This window comes from Cystoisospora suis (assembly GCF_002600585.1).
Source record: "Cystoisospora suis strain Wien I chromosome Unknown contig_501, whole genome shotgun sequence".
Classification (NCBI taxonomy): Eukaryota; Apicomplexa; class Conoidasida; order Eucoccidiorida; family Sarcocystidae; genus Cystoisospora; species Cystoisospora suis.
This window is the reverse complement of record NW_027153302.1, coordinates 88,472-107,142: the sequence shown is the minus strand read 5'-3', so window position 1 is coordinate 107,142 and position 18,671 is coordinate 88,472. Positions and strand designations below refer to the sequence as shown.

The window sequence follows — 18,671 nt, the reverse complement described above, 5'->3', positions numbered from 1 at the left end:
CTCTCACTTTGAGACAAGACATGGAAAATGAACCCAGAGGGGCGCTGCACGAAAAAACTCTGGAGGTGTACATACCCCACGGACAGGCACACCTTGAAAGGGAGCGTGCCCACGACGAGCACCGGAAAACAAGCTGGGTAACACGTAGGGAGATTTCAAAAGCCTTTCTGCGTACCCCCTGCGCACCGTACGAAAAGGGACTTGGACGGTGTGACTAGCTCCCTCACCCACCATCGAACCTCGCCACAAGACACTTGGACGAGGTGACCGACTACCCCAGTTACCCTTAGCTCGACAGAGGTGGTGTGTCTCATATTCCCGACGGCTCACCAACCCCGAAGTCGTCGAGGCCGCAATTCAAGATACAGGGGCCCTAACTCAAACAGGAACGCAGCTCTTGGAAAAAAGGACCGACACTGCCGGCGCATGCACATGTATGCATCTGCGGCGGGCGTGTATGTTAACAAAAGAAAAAGTTGGAACCTAGAGTCGGAGGGAGAGCTGGCCTGGACGATGCTCCTCTTGAAAGCACATTCTGTTCGGCTGAAGAGCAGACTCGGTAGTCGTAAGAGCTCTTAAAACTCAAAACGGACAGTAGACCGCGGATTCGCTTGCACGTGCACGACTGCAAGCGAGAAAATCTCTGCCCGGGACATGCCACGCACCTGTATAAAACCGAAAGCAGCCGAAAGCCACTGCGCGGATCCGCAGCACAAGTAGGCTGCAGATGTAGTTCGCGGCCAAGCGCTCTGAATTACCGAGTGGTGACGCCGAACCGCCTAGTGCACGAGAAAAGAGGCATTTGAAGCAAGGGCACCGTTGTGGTCTTCAGTACGGGTCTGACTCTGCGTGTCGGAGCCTGCAGAGGATCCTTGGGTGCCTCGTGTCGCCAGCGCGACCAGGAGTTGATGCACAACCTCCTGTGGTAGCTCTCGAGTGGCCTGGTACAGTTGCTGTACGGACAGAGAAGGGAGGATGTTCACGAGACGTATTTACTGCTTTGCTGCCGAGCGAGTGATCTAAACGTTGTCTAGGTAGATATATGTTGCGAGCTCTTGTAAAGGATGATGAACGAATCCCTACGTAAGTTATGAGAATCCCCCAAGAACAGTTAGACCAGCCTGCAGCTTCCGCATTCTGTCCGTGCCGGCACGGGCTTCAGCGTTTTCTCGGAGAGTGTGAACCTCGGAAAAACATAACGTTAACTGACAGTTGGCGTGTATGGGCTGGTTTGTGCAAACACTTTGCAAAGTGCCCTGGTTACCTGTGCAACGTCTTCGACATCGCTATTTTCCTCTACAGCTTTGTGCATCAGCGAGGCTGCGACGTCCAGGAGTTGTTGCGAGGCTTCTCCGCCGACTGCTGATGCTGCTGCCGCAGCAGCTGATGCTGCAGCAACTGCAGAGCAAGAAACTCCACTTCCCATTGCCGAGTTCAGCTGCTCCACTTCTTGAGTCTTCGGGCCTGGAAAACCTCCGGAGTTCTTTGGGGCCGAAGATAGGCTTGAGGTTGCGCAGTTCATAACGATGGTGTTCAGCTCCGGAGCGCTGAAAATGCTGTCACCGGCGTTTTTCTTGGTCGAGTGGCCATTTACTCCTGGCATGCGGGGACAAGACACCGCCTGCACTAGCCCTTGGGAACCGCCTCCACTCTCGGTCGACAGCGTATTGCCTGGAATGCTCTGGGGATGGACCTGCTGCCGGATGTCTAAGAAAGTGGGCCTCTCCGCCTGTTCGCTGTGGCTGGACGCCGCTAGAGCCCATGGATGCTGCAGCGAAGATCCTCTTTCGAAAAGCTTCGATAAGGCTGAGAGCTTCGTAGAGGAGTTCAGTCTTCCTGCATTGTCGGTATTACTGCGCACCATCGGAAGGAGGTTTCCTGTGTCGTCTACGAGGCTGCCCACGGCTTTGAACGCCGGAGACCGGGGTGGCAGGCTGGCGGAGTGCTGAAACAAAGACTCTGTCCCGGCCATCGCTGATGACGTGAACGTGCTTGAGCGCTGGTGACAAACAAGAGAACTGATGCAGTGCGCCTTCATGAAAGATTCTTCTGTCGAGAATCAGGCGCCCCCTGGAGACGCTCGATGAAGACAGACCCGAGCAACTTCATCGCTCCAGCGACGAGGGCTGGGAACGAACTCGCTACCTAATGCGCGTGCCCCTCGACTGCACGATGAAGCGGCGAGGTTCGTGCTGGAGTACTCCTGAACTGGTGTAGTTTTGGCGCCGAAATCAGAACTACTACTCTCTGGTTGGACCCCTCTGTCGTAACGTGTACGTGGGACAAGAGTCCAATTTTGACAGCGAGCGCGAAAAGACCATGCGTGACCTTCCGACGCTGTCCTACCACACTGCAAACAATCTCGCTTCGTGTACGTCGCCGCTTCTCAGACTGCCTAGTCTAGCCAGTGCTGACCTTTCACTTAGCAGGCGGCCCGCAGAGACAGCCCCGAAATCAAGTGGTATCCGGCAAACCCATGGACCAGGCCTACCTCCAACTGCGCGTCTTTCCTATGCATTTGCAAGAGAAGCTGGTCAGCCTGTTTTCGTTCCTCTTGTTGCTGAAGCTGCCTCTCCACTTGCTGACGTGCAAGAGCCGCCCTTGTCACTGCTTGTGAAGCTTTAGCGCTCCCTGACGCGGCTCGCATGAGAGTCTCTGTCAGTAACGCGGGTTGCTGGGGTTTCTGTGCCGCACACAGGTCTTGTACTTGCTTCTTGCCTTGCTGTTCTTGCTGCTGTTGCAGGAGCTGTAAGAGCAGGAGTTTGTCGCTGGTCAGTTGGGAGAAGGGGTGTCCAGATCCCGTCCTGGCAGCAGCTCCACCTGCAGCCACCTCTTTGTCCAGTGAAGCCCCCGGATAGGAGCCGGACTCTCCTCTGTGAGCGCCTGTAACCAGCTGCGAAAGTGCCTGGGCTGTCGAGGTGTTGTTCCCGAAGATCGAATTTGCGTAATTTGCGTAGTGGAGCGCCGCAGGGAAGGCCGGAGAGGTGGTGGATCGCGAAGGAAAATTTTTTGTCCCAGCGGAAGAGGCGATGGGCGTGGGGCGGTTCGTGGACTTCACCGAAATGTCAGGAATGTCGGCTTTTTCGAGGAGGCTAGGAGTCACGACTGCAGTATCAGGAGGGGACACCTGGCTAGCCGCTGCCGCCGCGAAGAGAGCGGCCGCAGAAGTGGAGTGAGGGGTTGGCACCTCGAAAGGAACGGAGATAACTCCGGGAAAATCTTGGCTCTGAAGATGTTTCTGAAGGTCCTGGAGTTGCTGGAGTTGTGCGCTTTCGGAACGCTGGGGGAAGGACCCCCTGGCGGAGACGGCAGAAGCACTGGGGGAGTGCTGCTGGGCGGTTACCAAGCCCAGTTGGAGATCCTGGAGGCGCACACAAGAGCGAATAGCTTGTGGCTTTCTCTATTGCCGGCGGCGGCGCATTGCAAGTCTCGAGTTACTATCAGTTCTTTTGCCCGTCTGTCACCCTCTAAGTTCAGGTGGCTCTCCCCAGGAAAACAGATGTAAGAGCAACAAGGCGCCCTGTATGTGCCGGAAACGGAGCGAGATCTGGCGAACCTCCCCTCGTCAGGCGGAGGCTGATAAGTCCTGCGCAGACAATGTGGCTCAAGGAATGCAAGACAGACGAATTTTAGGCGAAAGTGTCCTAGTTTCACCAAGGGTGCTCAAACCACTCGTCAGCAGTCCCAGATACTGGTCGGGAAACAGAATAACACTCCGCGGCCTGGCCTCCGATGACGTGCGCACCTCTTTCAGTTTGGCCGCGACCTGGGCGCAAATCTCGGAGACAGTTGGTGGAGAAGGAGGGCCCAAGAAGATCAACAGGGAACTGATGGAGGGGGAGAATGTTGGCGAGGCTCCTGGGCCGTAGGCGCCGGTGGGCGAAGAAGCTGCGGAGAGAGGAGTCATTACGCTCGATGCGTTGTGAGCGCGGCTGGTGCCTGGAGAAAACGTAGCGTTGAGAGGCGTGCCAGCACCCGCCAGCACGCAAGCAATGGTGGCAGAATTTTGGGGCATGGCGTTGTTGAAAACCCCAGTTTTCTTAAACTGGACCTTTAGTGTTACCCCGTGAATCTGCAACCACAGTCCACAGAGATTTGTGAGACAAACTTTATATATCAGGTGTCTGTGCAACCTCCGCTCCTCTTGCCAGCCGAAGGCCTGATGACTACGTGTTGCAACTCATTCCCATTGGCAACGGCAGAGCGAGAGACTTGCCTGCAGTTGCCTCCGCTTGTCGACAAGCTCGAAAGCAGCCTCTAGGGTGCTCAGCTGCACGAATGCATGCTTTTCGTGCAAGTCCACCTGATTCACAACACGCTCACATCCTCGGACGAACGGCAGTTAAGAAGAGGTCACACCAGGAAGTGCCGCCCAGCATGCAGACAAAGTGGCATACCAACACCGTAACGCACAGTAGATTTTCCTCGTGGAGCCGAGACGAGGTTAGTTTGGACGTAGCTCAGCATGCGGACTTTGATGTGACTCTGACCTGCATGATTCTTCCTTTGGTCAGCAGGGCGTCCACTGCAGCAGCTAGCATCTCTTGGGTCGTATTCGGGGGTAAGTTCGACACGTACACGCTCCTGCCAAATGCGCTGTTGGGACGGGCGGATGCTGGTTGCCCGAGAGGCGAGGACGGAGAGCCTGTGCTCAAGAGGGAGGTCGGTTGCAGGTCACGTAGCGGGAGAGAGATGCCAAGCAGAGCTTCTAGAGGTCCACGAAATCGCTGCAGCGGGAAGAGGCGATGCCGTTGGAGTTCATAATTATCCCCCTGGTATGTAGGGTGATACTTGTGATTATTGTCGGGCCTCGTGCATTCTGACATTTACTCTAGAAAGCTAGAGTATCTCCAACTCACATCTCCCACATACTACAAAAACACAAACTGTAATATAGCACCTAGTGTAACACAACAAGTGAGCTACAGTATAACATGTATGATGTACTGCTGTACCCGTAGCTCTAGTGGCCATACCTGCACCCGTAGTACATCCTAAGGTAAGTGACCGGAATAAAGCTGAAAGCCGCCCATCAGTCTAAATGCCTACAGCGTGATTACTGCCCATTATCACCATATGAGGAGCAACGAAGACATATGACGACTTTACACAACTGCAACAACACTACCTCCGAAAGTGAGGTCGCCAGTCTCCCGGCACTAGCACTGGCCACTCCGGAAGGAACTGTGAGCGGCTGCATCAGGTCCTGTAGTCAGGGTCGTGGTCTATGGGTTTCGTTGTTGGCTGCAGTCTGTTGCCGTCCACTTACCTTGATGCACACCGTGACAGAAACGCCCACGTGTAGTTGCTGACAGAACCGACACCGGAGGGGGCACTCCTCTCCTCTGAGGGTAAAGGAAAAAAGCAGGAAGGCAGAATTGTAGGCTGCGACAGAGGAACTAACATCTGGACAGCGCCAGCGTCTCTCGCGCTCCGGGTTGCAATACTCACCTGTGGGAAGAGCGATGGCAGTTAGGACAGACGAATTCGCCGAAGGGGCAGCTCGGCATCCGGTGGCTCTTGGAATCGCAGCTCAAACACAAGCGACCTGAGACCGTGACACCGGAATATACAACAAGAAGTCTCCGGCTATGTGCTCACGCGCAGCACACAACCTCCCACTCATTCTTGCCTAGCGACGGCCAAGCCGACGTGTCTGCTGACCGTAAAATGCAGGACGCATCAGTCCTTCACCACCTGCGCCCTGACGCACTGTCGACACTGAGCAGTTTACCTTTCGCGTATGCCTCCAGCATTTCGAACCGCGTGAGCAGGAGCGGGCGAGACTCCTGCTGCGCAAGAACAGCTGCCGCGGCAGCCGCTGACGAGCCGGATATGGCCGATGGGAACCCGAAGCCGTCAGCCTCAGTGCTGAGGCCGAAGCCCTCGTCTTGAGCTCTCTTGATTTCATGGGGTTGCACGTTGCTCAACGGCAACGTCAACAGCTGGTCGGTCGCTACCTGTGCTCCAGCCGCATCCGCGTCACAACTAGTGGCAAAGTCAGTAGTGCCCGGCCACGGCTCCTGGGTGACGCTAAAGCCAGTGTTCTTGAGCGTGCTGAGCACTTGCGCAGATACAGGGTCTGCTTTTCTAATGCCTGAGGAGAGCACAGGGCTGAGGCCCACGAAGGCTGCGGAAGCTGCCGGAGTTGACAGCACGCTGCTACCGGGGAAGACGGGCTGAGGCGAGTTGCCCCCGAAGCAACTCGTTTGGACACTGGTTGAGACCGCCAAAGCGCTGCTGCGGCCCTGTGAGAAGGAGCTTAGGCTAGCTAGAAGCGAGTCACTGTCCTTGGTCGGAACTGGAGAATCGACCACTCCCTTGCCCTGGGGCGCCGAATGAAGACCTTGGATTGGCAGGCTCTGCGGTTTCGCCAGACTGGCTTCAGCGATCGCTGCAGCGACGTTCATATTTGTTGTCTCCTCCGTCTGCTTCATTAGGCGAGAGCACGTGGCCACAATTCCCTCGTCTCCGCAGGCATTCGTGTTAGCTGAAGCAGCCAGGATTTTGGTGGAGTTGGCGCTGTCGGGCACGGTGTTATTGCCCTCGGAGGACTTGCTTTGCGCAGTAGCCCCCTGCACAAGAGTTGCGCTATTTGCCTGGAGTAGCGAATTCACGACAGCGGGTGCAGGGGTGTTCGCTCCTTCGCCTTTGATAGCTGCATAGCTGTTCTCGCAAACTGCCTCTTTGGTTACTCCTGTTGATGTCGATCTGTTAACCATGAGAGTACCGCTGATATTCTTCTGGTCACTCTTCTCCATCGGCGCTTCCACGGAAATGTCCTCGCTATTGCTGTTACCCTCGCCCACTGGCTGTGCCGGGACTGACGGCGGGTAGTTGCCTGGCGTTTGAGTCACCATCGCCGACGTGCTCCCTGGCGTCTTCACTGCCACTGAGGATGGTTCAGGAACAGAGCCCTTCCCTTTAGCAAGAGCACCAGTGACACGGTCCGAAGACACCCCCGGGGCCGATTCGGTGGGGGACTTTCGTAAAAGGGGGACTGGAGCCACAGGGAGGGGGACCGGCTGCGGGGGGGAGGCCATGATGTCGAGAGGCGTGTGCTGGAACAACCGAATCCAAGCTGCCGTTGCAACTCAGATGAACCAAACTTTCGACTTTGGTCGCTGGTCCACGGACCTTACAGGGGATGCACGCGGCGCGTCGAAGGGAAAAAAAATCTAGCGGTGCAAGACAGGCACCAGCCGGTTTACGACCGGACGGCACTTCCCGCTTGAAAGGAAAAGGAACGGAGAACCGGGAACTTGTATTTGTCGAGGAATGAGGACGGATACAGATCAACGGGGAACAGGATGCTGCCAACGATGCAACAGGAGACGCCCGACGTCAGAGGTTGTCGAATCAAGGAGACAGAACAAACATAAGGTCGAGGCCGAGACAGTCAGAAAGAAAGTAACACCGAAACAAAGACAGCAGCCAGGCAGACAGGCGCGAGAACAGGTCACTAGATAGTGAAGGATGAGTTTGGATTACAAGGATCACCGGCGGAGTTCTCAGCGGAAGCACGAGCACAGTTCACCCTCGTCACAACCCTCAGTACTTCCCGGACTTCAGCAACTTTCGAGAGAATGGTGGACGCTATAAGATAAAGCGTAACGGGAAAAATGATGACCTAACCACTGCTGTCTCGGATGGAATAAAATCCCCATACCAGGTCTATACCTGTACACATGACGTGGCCAGCACAACGCGGCCTCTGCGAACTGCAACCCTGTAAGACACCAGGTCGTACAGAGCGGATGCCCAAGCGACTCGATCTCCGAAGTGTCAAATGAACGTCCGTATAGGAACGCGTTTTAGCGTTTCAGTCATCGCTGCTTGCGACCCACAACACTTCTGACCGGGAAGGGGCGAACCAGTACACCTGCATTAACGACCTTGGCAAACTGGGTGAAGGACAAGAGGCGAAAAGCGGATTTAGCTGAAAGAAGAGTGGGCCCGGCAAAGCTTCCCCGGTAACCTCGACTAAACAAGGGCGGCTACTCATATGCCAAGAAGGCTTCTCGCAGTGGGTTCCTTTGCTTCTCGTGTCTGAACATCACAAAAGACCGAGCACGGCAGCTTCACATCAGCACGAAGCACGACACCAGAGGGCAGCGACGGGTCTTATTGGGTCGGTGGGAAAAACTGAAGACGTTACATGTAGTTAAAAAACTCAACAGAACTAAGCTGGATACACTGACGCAGTGGCCAGTGGTGCCACAAGGTAGCAGACAAGGTTCCGCAAGGCCTTGTACAAGGGGGCCTCACTCGTCGGCTGCGCGAATGGGTGGTCTCAAGGACGGGACAAAAGCTCAACACCTGTGAAACTGGGATTCGACAATCGTAGGCTGATGGCTTGTTGACGTTGCGGCCTGCGGGCGAGCGAGTTGGAAGACGGTCACCCCGGTGTTAGCCTCTCGGGTCTTACTTTGGTCCAGGAACAAGCACAGAAACCGCCAAAACTCCTGGGCTACTCGCTGGTCAGCGAGATCAGTCTTCGCAAAGCCTCTTTGAGTCAAAAAGCTCGTCATCAGGCTACTTTTAGCTACAGAGAGCGGAAAGAACAGAGAGAAACGAGAGCCGTGTCGGTTTCCGCGCTTCTACACTGTCAGAAGACAAGCTCCTAAGTCGAGAAACAAACGGACAGAGCTCGCTCGTTGTTGTCAGGAATCCGGATTTCGCGCGGTGCCAGAAACAATCAACAGTCTCGTTGGTTCAGTCAGTTCTTTCTCACGCCTCCGAGCTGCATTTCACCAAACCCACTCGCCCGGAGAAGTAACCCCGGGCCCGGCCGAGGTCAGTGCCTTGCGTGATGAAACAGCGCGCTGATGGGCAAAGCAAGGACAAAAGATCGCACGCGTTTGCGAGCTTGTTCTTTGAGGCCCCCCCCGCCGTCACCCCAGAATGCTGTCACAGTCCTGCCGCCCCCCTACAGACTGCAAATTCTATCCCTCCCCTACAGTGGCTTGTCGCCCAGGATTTTTGGGGGATGCAATATGAGAACAACACTTGGTCTCAGTTGACCACGGACTACCCCCTCGGTAATGATACTGATTGGGCTCTCTTGTCCATGTCAGTCATACACGGCAGCCTTAGGACCTTGTCTCCCTGCTCTCATGGATCCGCTTCGTAGTTTAGCGCTTCCGTGCGCGCTTGTATCCTCGCCCTAGACAGTTCAACGTTCGTAGATCCTTTTGAGTATGCTACTAGTCTCCTGGCGTGTGCCTTACAGTCCACACGGTTGCGGTGGGCTCGCGACACGGCCGAGAAAGGTCGATTTCTGCTTGTGGCTTCCCGCTCCCACCACCCCAAGCAAGGCCAAGTGGTTCACAGCAGCATCCCGCGACCGGCAGCAGTGAGACTGCCAAGCATGGGGGCACGCTGACATGTTCGGCTGCCTCGTGTCGCGGCCCGCCCGACGTGAGAGAGCTTTCTCTTTGAGCCAAGACGACAGCCATTTGGCTGGATACCTGAGTTAGCTGTTCAAAATCGGTGATTCGGTACTTGCGACGTGCAGGTGGCGGATGGGGCCCCTGACCAGAAGGGAACGGACTCTAGCGAGCTTCTGGATCAGCCACCACCCGAAGACATTCTGGGTGCAGAGATCGCGTCGAAGCTCGCCATTCCGCCAAAACACGCGTACAGCGTACAGTCACAAGCGACCTGAACCGCCTCCGTCTCGTTTGCTGCTGGTAAGCTAAGTGCCGAAAAAAAAAACTAAAGGTGCTCTGCAGAATAAGGACAGAACAGTTAACCAACACCCTCGCCATTGTCCTAAGAGCACTTTGGAAGAGGTTCAGAGCACTGTGCTCTAGTCCTTACTTGGCTCTGAACTGGAACGGCAAACTAGCAGGTTCACACTGGCCAGACGGAGACCACTGCGGTTACGCTACGGAACTGCATCGAAGCCAGCCAGGCTGTCCGCTTTCCAACTACGAACCTCTAAGCACCGGACGAGAACTCTTTCCGAGACGACGCCACGCCAGACCGTACAAAAGCAGATTCCTGTTCTACCTGTGAAGTGAGGCGACGACTATACTAGTCCGCAATCTGGATTCATTGTCACCCGGTGCCTATGCTGGTGTGCATCAGCACGAAGCCCTGAGAATCTAAGGAAATCGCGGCTTAGGCCAAGCCTCGTGCGAGGCATCGGAACATGGCTGGAGCCCAGCGTGTCAGGACACACTTGTAGTAACTCTCCCCGCAAACTGCCTGGAAACGGGGGTCGTTGTCGTGCGATCTTCGGTAGTTCGGCAGGGCGCTTGGATATGGCTTGCTTTTTCTGGCACTCTGCCTCGCGCGCCGGCCTGTGGTTTAGCGGAGTCGTCATTTTATCGTGCAGCTTCGGTCTCCGAGTCGGGCGCCGACTGGCCGGGTAGGTAACACTCAGGCATGCGCAGTCGGCGACCAGGCGCCGGTCGGCAGCGGAAGGCCCCTATCCACGCACCTTGTTTTTGTAGTGGCGGGTCAGAACCTTGCTTTCCCGGGACCTTGTGTAGTCCTCCGAGCATCTCGATGCACGTAAAAAGAACTTTTTTCTGTGTCCCTACGGCTCCTTGGACTGTAAGATGCGGGAAAAGACTCCCGGCCCCCTGGTACCCCAGCAAACACACGCAACTGGGCTGGTGCGCCTCAAAGCTCTGGCATGGCGGCTTGTGTTAGGGGAGTCCCGAACTCAGGTCGACTCTGTGTCCCGCTTTTTATCGACCAGCCGTACTGCATATTTTATTGGTATGGGCACTCTCCTCTATAGCCCACACGCCTGGACCAATCAGAACGGTTTCTGAACATCTGCGGGTCTAGCTGCAGATCTGAGGCGGAGACTGATTCCTTTTATCTGCACGGCGTACGCGGGATACTGGAAAGTCGTACAAGAAGGGCAGTACCTTACTGAAGGTGTTCAAGTGGACACTGCTTACCCGTGATGTCGTCCCAGACCTGAACTGGTTTCGCACCACGGAGTTGTTCCCAAGCGGAACACGACTGGCAGCACGTCCCCACGGCGCCCGTCTTTCTCTCTACACAGATGTCCCGCTTCGCCGGTGAAAAGCGACGGGATCTGTCCCGAATGGCTCAGACCGACCATTGCTTTAGCTCTTGTCCCCGATAGAGTTTCAGGTGTTCTGCGTCCGGAATTTACCTTGTCTCCTTCTCAAACTGACGTCGAAGAACCGACGTCGCGTGCGTCGCGTGAAGGTGTCCAAGGCATAAGTTGGAGCGTTGCTCAGGAACGCCACGACCGTGCTCCCAGGCTGGCCACACCGTGAGAGGGACGACATATCCTTGACCGATGGCGACAGCTGATTACTCCGAAGCCGCGAGCGGAACCCGCGGAACTAAGACCAAGATCGATTCCGGGATTCTTCAGCAGCATAGGTTCAAGTAGGTCGCTGTGGGGGACTCGTCGGCGCCGCTTCTTGCTAGAGTGGCAAGGGAACGGCATTGGTGGCTGGAGAGCTCATTCCATATCACCGCGGCACGGCAGAAAGGAGAATGTTAAGCGAATGAGAGCCGAGGCTTCGTCTGTTGTAGTTAATACGCTCGGAATATGACAGTGCGCCGATAAAGCAAAGCGTGTGTCCCCAATGCGTTCCTGATTCGGTGCGGTCCTTCGTCTGCGGAAGACGACTGCCGCTGCATCGACTTCTGGCATCCTCCCCTCGTGCAGAAATCGCGAAACCACACAGGAAAGCTGTTACAGATCCGTGTCTTATGTTCTGATTCGTGGGTCCGTCTGCTCTTTTCTTGTGCTTCTCCCCAGAAGCCACCTTTGCTTGCCGGTCGAATCACCTACCGGCTTGCCCCCCTCTACCTCGACGGTGTTGGATACGGTGGATGGGGCGCATCCACCCTGCTGCGCAGTCGCAAGGAATTGCCGAATTCCAACTTAAGCAACTCTGTCTCCTCCTGCCGGATGCATGGTCAACCATAACTCAGTACAGCTGTAGAATGCTTTGTTCTCTTCTTGGATCCGGCTAGCCTGTCCTGCTGGTTCTCTGCCCGTAGGGTGTTCAAATTTACGTTCTGCAAGTATTTTTTCCGTGGCAAGTGCACCCGAGGCAGCGCTTGTACGTTTGCCCACGGAGTCGAAGAACTCAGGGAACGTCCCCAGCTCAGCAAAACTCGCATATGTGAGAAGTGGCGCCAGGGTGCGTGCGAACACGCCAATCCGGAGAATTGTAGATTCGCTCACGGGAAGGACGATTTGAGGATCGCCAAGCCCGGCATCTGTGATCTTCACAGACAAGGTGCGAACTGAGGGTTTTGGTAGAGTTCGCTCGCCTTAGAACTGAAATTCCGGGTTTATAGGGCCTCGCCCGCCCCAGTGTGCGTCTCAGAAGGTAAAGGCTGCAATTGTAGTTATCTGGCCTGCACCCCCCCTAACCCCTAGGACGAGCTGCAGCTCTGGAAGTTCAGAGTACCCGTGAATCACGTCCTCCAGGCAGGCTACGAAGGCTTCCCCAGGGCCCCACATCACATGACGGAGACACATAGCCGGTACGTTCTGCGAAGACGCCAGGGTCGAAGGCGTCGGCAGAAAGTACGCGTAAGTCAGACCTCTTGTCTTCGGGCCTCTGCGGTTACTCAACATGCTTGTCTCTTTCTCGGATTGTTGCACGCCGACAAAGGTTCACTAGCGGGTTGTACGTTAGAGCTCGTTCTGCTTTGTGTCATTCTTTGAAGTAACATCCTCCTGCGGAAAGCACGTATCTGGCACAACCTGTGGGTCGGTGTCACGTAGGTCTGTGCGCGTACGGAGAGAACTGCCGCTTCGCCCACAACGAAGAAGAAGTGAGCACCCAGCTGATTCTTCTGTCATCCAACAAGACGCCCCTGGAGGTGCACGAAGCTGTCCAGGGGGCATGGAACAAGCTCCGAAAATCCACGGTTTCTCACAGCCGCCAGCTCAAAGAGCAGGCTGCCTCTACTGCCCCAGGAGCTGCGGTGAACGAGCCACCTGCGGAACATTCCGCTGCTCCTGCCATGTGCAGCAAACTTCGTCTCTCTGGTGGCGCGAAGAAAGTTTCAAGCAGGCTCGCGGGTAGGAGCGGTATTTCCGCCACACCTGGTATCGACCCTACAAGATTTTTCGGGAGCAGCCACATCCGTGCAGCTATCAGGAGACCCTCGGGAACCCTCGATCAAGCTCCTGATCCCTCTCAGCCTTTTCGCAACGTGAAGGGTGCAGCTCTCGAGCCTGACATATGCGTCACTGCCGACACACTAAGTACTGAGCAGATAGCCCCCGGGTTCATGGAAGCGCTGGCAGTGCACAGCCCCTTCAGAGCCAGCATCGCCTCGCCTGCGTTGCTACCAGCGGCTGCTCTAACCACAGTAGGAGCAGATCACCGGGCTGCCGAAAGGGCCTTCTCAAGAACTTCTGCTGCAGCAGCGGCGCCGCGGGTGCTCGGCGACGAGACATCACACGGCACCTGCAAGCCTGGAAGTCGCAATGCCCGTGTGTCCGCCGCTAACGGCTGTCTAGCCGGTCCGGCATGCAGGCAGCCCAGCAGCAGTGAGGGTAACTGGCGCACCCAGACAGACAAGGAAAAAGGCCTTCTACAGTGGACCCGGACGCGGGAAACCTCTCCGAAGCCCACGGGACAGGTTGTGCTGCAGCACAGGCAACTCTCGAAACAGCGGCGGGGCATTGCTGTGCCCCGGCGCCCACATGAAAGTAGGGGACTGAGTTGCTGCTTTTCTCCTCGGTCCATGGCGAGTGTCGAAGCCTCCGGTAGCACGGACGGTAGCGGGGTAGTATTTTCCACGTGCGGCTCGGGCGGGGGCAAGGGTGTGAGGCAAATTAGCATGACCCCAGGGGTTACGAGCTTTCTACCTGTCGAGGACGGACCGCCCCATGTGACGATAAGTCCACCTGCAGCGTGCTTGTCGGGCGTGGGTACTGAGCTTTACGATGGCAACTGTGTTAATGAGGCAACGCAGTTAGGGGGGGATTTCCCGTCCAAAATTGTTTCCGGTTCTAGCAGGAAGGAGACAGCTGGTCCTCCCAGCACAATGGGCGACTGCGATTCAACAGAAGTTGGTCCCAGTGAGCAAGGCAGGAGCGAGACGATGTGTCCTTCTCTGTCACCATCGGCTGAGACTCTCTCTAGTGGCTGCTACGGGCAGAGCGGAAGAGATTCACTCTCTCCAAGCCCGGTGAAAAACAGAAGCACTAGCCGCGGACCGCTGAAAGGACAGTCCGACTCCTCACACACACCCCTTTCCGCGACTGATCGCCACGTCGTGGGCCACAGCGAAGGGGAGGACGAGTCCCCAACAGTCGGCTGCGGTACAGTGCGTCGCGAGATGGGTCCGGATTCTTTCAGAGAGAAAAAGCAGGAAGGACAGAGCGCACAACGTAGTCGCCCTGAGCCGTGGGTGCACGAAGCAAAAAGACCGCCGCCGCGAAGCCCGAAACAACGAGTGCCAGGGACTAGCGCACATGCTGCACTCCTTACATCGGGACGAGGGCAGCAGAGGAAGCAACGTGAAGATGGACACTACCAAGACGGGGCACACAGATTGCTGGGACTGAATACTCGCAAGGGCCGTCAGCAACACCAGAGGGTGAAACGCGACTCGCATGGAACCTTCTCGATGTCGCGGCGTGGCGCCGTGCCCAGCGACTTGCATCTTCCTCGCAGCTGGCGGCAGATTCCGTGCTCAGACTTACCTGGGCTACCAGACGCCTTGCTCTTGAGCCCGGCTAACGTCACCAATCATGCGGACAAGCCTCTGACAGGACGTACATTCACGCGACGAGTGCCGCAACACATCTCCTCCCTAGCCAACAACTCTGGTGTAGGCTGCGTGCTGCCGCAACACGCACCTCCGGAAGCCCTCAGGGCAGTGCACCAGTCCTACCCAGGCACGCCCAACTCAGCTTTGAACCCCCTCGCTGATCCTGGTTCCGACAAGCACAATGTCAAGTTTAGAGATCTGCGGGAGATGCACCTCCCACCTGCTGCCTTTCATCCTTCCTCTTCGTTCCTCTACCCCAAGCACGGTGATGCAGATGCCGCACCCGTAGTTGTGATGCCGTCGACGATACGTAACCATCAAGCTCTCGACAGATTGCAGCATGGCCAGCAACAAGGTGTTCCTCACATTCCTCGCAACCACACCGCAAGCTTGACGCCTGGAAACGGACCCCCTCGCCAGGAGTCAAGTCCAGGGATACTGGCCTGCTGCCCGGGTACCACTCCAACAGGGGACTGTGGGTCAGCAGCCAGTTATTCAACTAGTCAGATACTCCAATCGGACTACGGGGCAGCAGCGACAACCACCGACACCATCAGTGAATCCATCAGCGAAACCGGAGGTAGGCATGAGGTTGGCCTGGGTGCTCTCTGGGTGGGCGCTCCCGAAACTGTTTCCCCGGCCGACTGCCTCGGGCCACCTGGGAATTTCGCTTTAGGAATTGAGCCGTACAATGAAGTGAGAGGAACGAAGGGCCCCGTTGCTGAAGATACGGCAATAGAGCAAGACGTCGTCAGCGTCCCTGGATTTAGCATAGGGTGTGACTTCCCGAGCTTTCTCCCGGTGTCGGCGCTCGGTGACGGTCACTCTGAAGTCGCTTGCGCCAACCAGTTCTTCGACGGGAGTTATTTCTGGAGCTGGGTCAACTACCATGACATGATCCGATATTTCTGCATTCAGATGGGGCAGAAAGGAACCGCAGACCTGTTGAACGGCGCAGCTTCTCGCGCTGACTATACTGACTGAACGGCGGAGGGAAGACGTGGCGGTGAAGATGCTGCTAGCGCGGTCAGACGTTCGTCTTCGGTGACGCAACTTCTGCCCCCCTTGAGCGGCGGCTCATCGGTAGCTCGGGAGATCACCCGGAACAATAGTGCGTTGACGATGGTGGCATTGCGGCTCGGGTGTCACTGAGTTAACTGCAGATGCGGATTCCTTGTTTTTACGTCCGTTCCGAGCCGCTCCTTGAGCCGACATACGAAGTGTTACAGTCCCCGACTAGGACAACCTGTGTTTTTCAGTACCGCCGGGAAATACACGTGGCTCGACGCCGACGTCAATAACAGGAGTCGCACCGACGCCTCTGCACCCTGGTGAGTGAGCTCGGGGATTACAACAGTAGCAGCAACCACACACACGCTACTGCACCCCGGTCGGTGAGCTGCGATTCTGCATGTATATCAATTGAGCATAGCGTGATGGAAGCAGGTGCTTGACACTTGTATGTGTCATACGTCTTCACCGTCGTACCTACGAAAGTAATCTCCGCCGCTCGAGCGGCAACAGTGCTGTGTCCTGTTTCACATTGGGAAGCAATCCAGCACGAGAAAGAGGTAGCCACTGTTCTCAATGGCTGGTAGGACGGGCACAGAGTGCATCCAGTTTCTGTGAGTTCTGTCTCTTTCCGTTGACACGATCTACGTTGATGCTACGGACGATCTCGTGATGATGCTCCCTCCATAGTGGTGCTGCTTGAAGGCGGTTACACCCGCTGGCCGATTAACAACGGCCCTACAGAACTTTAACGCAAAACGTCGTGCGTCTGTTGGAGCTTGGCCGAGCTCAAGCCGTCGGATGGTTGAGGCCGTCAGGTTTAACAGTCTCGACAACCAGAATGGCCAGAAAGAGGAGTATTCAGCTTCACTCACAAGTCTCTGCTGACTGAATTCGCGCTGCTGACTATGTGGCAGTTCGCAGCTAGGTATGAGGGTATGCGGCTGACACTACGATGCAGCAGGAGACCCACTCGAGCTCAAGGTCAGCAAACCAGGCTACTCACTCTCCCGATCTCGCAAACCAAATACACGGGGCTTCTTTCTCAGCAGTTACACCGCGACAGGAACAGGACGACAGAAATCTGCAGCAGCCTGCATGTCCGCCTGAAAGTCCGTACAAAGACTTCACTGTTGCGCAAATGAGCAACACCTCGACGACTTCCCGCGTGCCTGGTAGTTTTTAGCAGATAACCAGGTGGGCGGGAAGCTCCAGAGCGTGTAGTGCGTGAATTTGGTACCCGCACATCACCCACAAGTTTCTCCTCAGCCTCGCTGGATTGCCTGACTGCAATCGCGTGCACAGCGCAGATGGCATCCTACGGAAGCACACTGTTTTCATGTGGTGAACCCCGCCCCAAAGGCACATTCCGCTTCAGTACAATGACTCGCTGACCGACTAAAATACACGACAGGAGCTTCCGCGCACACGCTCTTGCGTACTGCAAAAAAGATCCTTGCACTTCACTTTATTCTGACTTCCTTTCCGACGTCTCCAGAAGAATCTCAGGGCCGGGGAAACAACCAAGACACATATACGAGGACAGACCAGAGACTTCCCGCCCCGTAGTGTCACCGTCTGTTAGCCGGTCGCTGTACCTGCCAAAAAAGCGATTCCGCAGGAGCCAATACTCATGCTGCCACATTCTGATATTGCCAGCCGTGCAATCTGAAGTAACACCAACTGACAGAGACGCCTCGTGGCCAGCACAAGAAATGCTGCTTGACATCAAGAAAATACGTGGAGCACTCAAGCGTAACGCCGTCGAGCAGGGCGCCGCGCCTCGTGCGCTCAGTGACTTGAACGAAGGAGTCGCGGGTCCTGATCTCGAAAGCACAAAGCTACTCCAGCCAGCCAGCGCCTTTTTCGGGTTCAGCGCTTCCATGGATTCCGACATCGGGGGTATAACACGGAAGGCAGCAATCCACCTTTCAAAAAAAATTGTCTGCATCAGGGACGAAAGCAAACTCTCTCTGCACTCCACTTCGAGGAGCCTTTCCACGTTGCTGTGCTATCTCCGCCTCGACTCGCAGTGGTTCTGCTACAAGAGAAAAATGACAGCTGGCACGGCCTACACCGTAATAAACACCGATACAGATGCAGACGACTCCTCCACAGCTTAGGAGCGATTTTCTTATCGCGGCACTTTCTCTTGCTCTTCCAGATCCCATGCCACCCTCGCCGACTGGCCGGCTCAAGACCCGTCACGTTTTCCTCTTTTTTGCATCATTTCCCGGGGGTCCTCCGTTTCCTCCTCCTTTCGTAGCGCTGACTGCCGCATTTATTACTGTTACCATCTGTCTGGAATGTCGAAACGGCAGTGATGCTCGCAGAAACCCTTCATGGGTAAAGTAGGAGACTCCCTCTAAGGCAGGCGCGGGCCCGACAGCCGTGGCTGGAGAAAGACTACATCCTTCCTCCTTCTGAGCCTCCTTGCAGAATGGACGCGGATCCGAAGCACCTTCACGTTCTCTTGAGCAAGCAGAAGCCGACTGCCTCTCAAGAGCAGTGGAGCCCTCTGAAAACAAAGGCAGGTTCGTCGAATCAAAAGCATGGCACACAGCAGAGATACCCCCACCTGCAGCGAACGGCAGTCGGGTGACCGCATATTCGTGCGACACATAAAAGGAATGCAGAGCTGACTTAACGATAGGTCACAATACTGGCTGATGGAGTGTGGCCAATTCGCTACACGCGGTCCGCTGGCCTGACTCAACGATAGGTCACAATACTCGCTGATGGAGTGTGGCTAATTCGCTACACGCGGTCCGCTCGCCTCCCGGTTCACTTCAGCGTGAAAAGGTCACGACGTTGCCGCACGAGACCAGACGACAATCAGCCACATGCATACAGGAGCATTCATGAAACTGCGTTCACGTGTACGCGCGGGCATTTTCACGCTGAAGTGAACCGGG

At 56.0% G+C, this 18,671-nt stretch overlaps 2 protein-coding genes across 2 annotated transcripts; both read right to left on the bottom strand.

The window, feature by feature from the left end:
- Positions 1-10: 10 nt before the first annotated feature.
- CSUI_001278 (proteophosphoglycan related protein) lies at positions 11-8,850 on the bottom strand. Its single transcript, XM_068061484.1, has 8 exons — positions 5,735-8,850; positions 5,452-5,548; positions 5,270-5,345; positions 4,491-4,727; positions 3,746-4,072; positions 2,492-3,361; positions 1,265-2,032; positions 11-953 (listed from the first exon to the last, which is right to left on the bottom strand). Exons 1-8 carry the CDS (start codon positions 7,041-7,043, stop codon positions 780-782), a joined length of 3,858 nt encoding a protein of 1,285 aa, XP_067926545.1. The 5' UTR covers positions 7,044-8,850; the 3' UTR covers positions 11-779.
- A 7,938-nt stretch (positions 8,851-16,788) lies between these two features.
- CSUI_001277 (uncharacterized protein) lies at positions 16,789-18,634 on the bottom strand. Its single transcript, XM_068061483.1, has one exon. The coding sequence runs from the start codon at positions 17,705-17,707 to the stop codon at positions 17,225-17,227; it is 483 nt and encodes a 160-aa protein (XP_067926544.1). The 5' UTR covers positions 17,708-18,634; the 3' UTR covers positions 16,789-17,224.
- Positions 18,635-18,671: the final 37 nt, after the last annotated feature.

What these genes read in the sequence shown, in the direction of transcription:
- CSUI_001278 (XM_068061484.1), bottom strand. Translation starts at nt 7,043, where the DNA reads ATGGCCTCCCCCCCGCAGCCGGTCCCCCTCCCTGTGGCTCCAGTCCCC. An exon ending in CTGTCACGGTGTGCATCAAG is followed by an intron (nt 4,728 to 5,269) that starts GTAAGTGGACGG and finishes TTCCCGCTGCAG; the next exon opens with CGATTTCGTGGACCTCTAGA. An exon ending in GGAAAGACGCGCAGTTGGAG is followed by an intron (nt 2,033 to 2,491) that starts GTAGGCCTGGTC and finishes TCTTTCATGAAG; the next exon opens with GCGCACTGCATCAGTTCTCT.
- CSUI_001277 (XM_068061483.1), bottom strand. Translation starts at nt 17,707, where the DNA reads ATGCAGACAATTTTTTTTGAAAGGTGGATTGCTGCCTTCCGTGTTATA.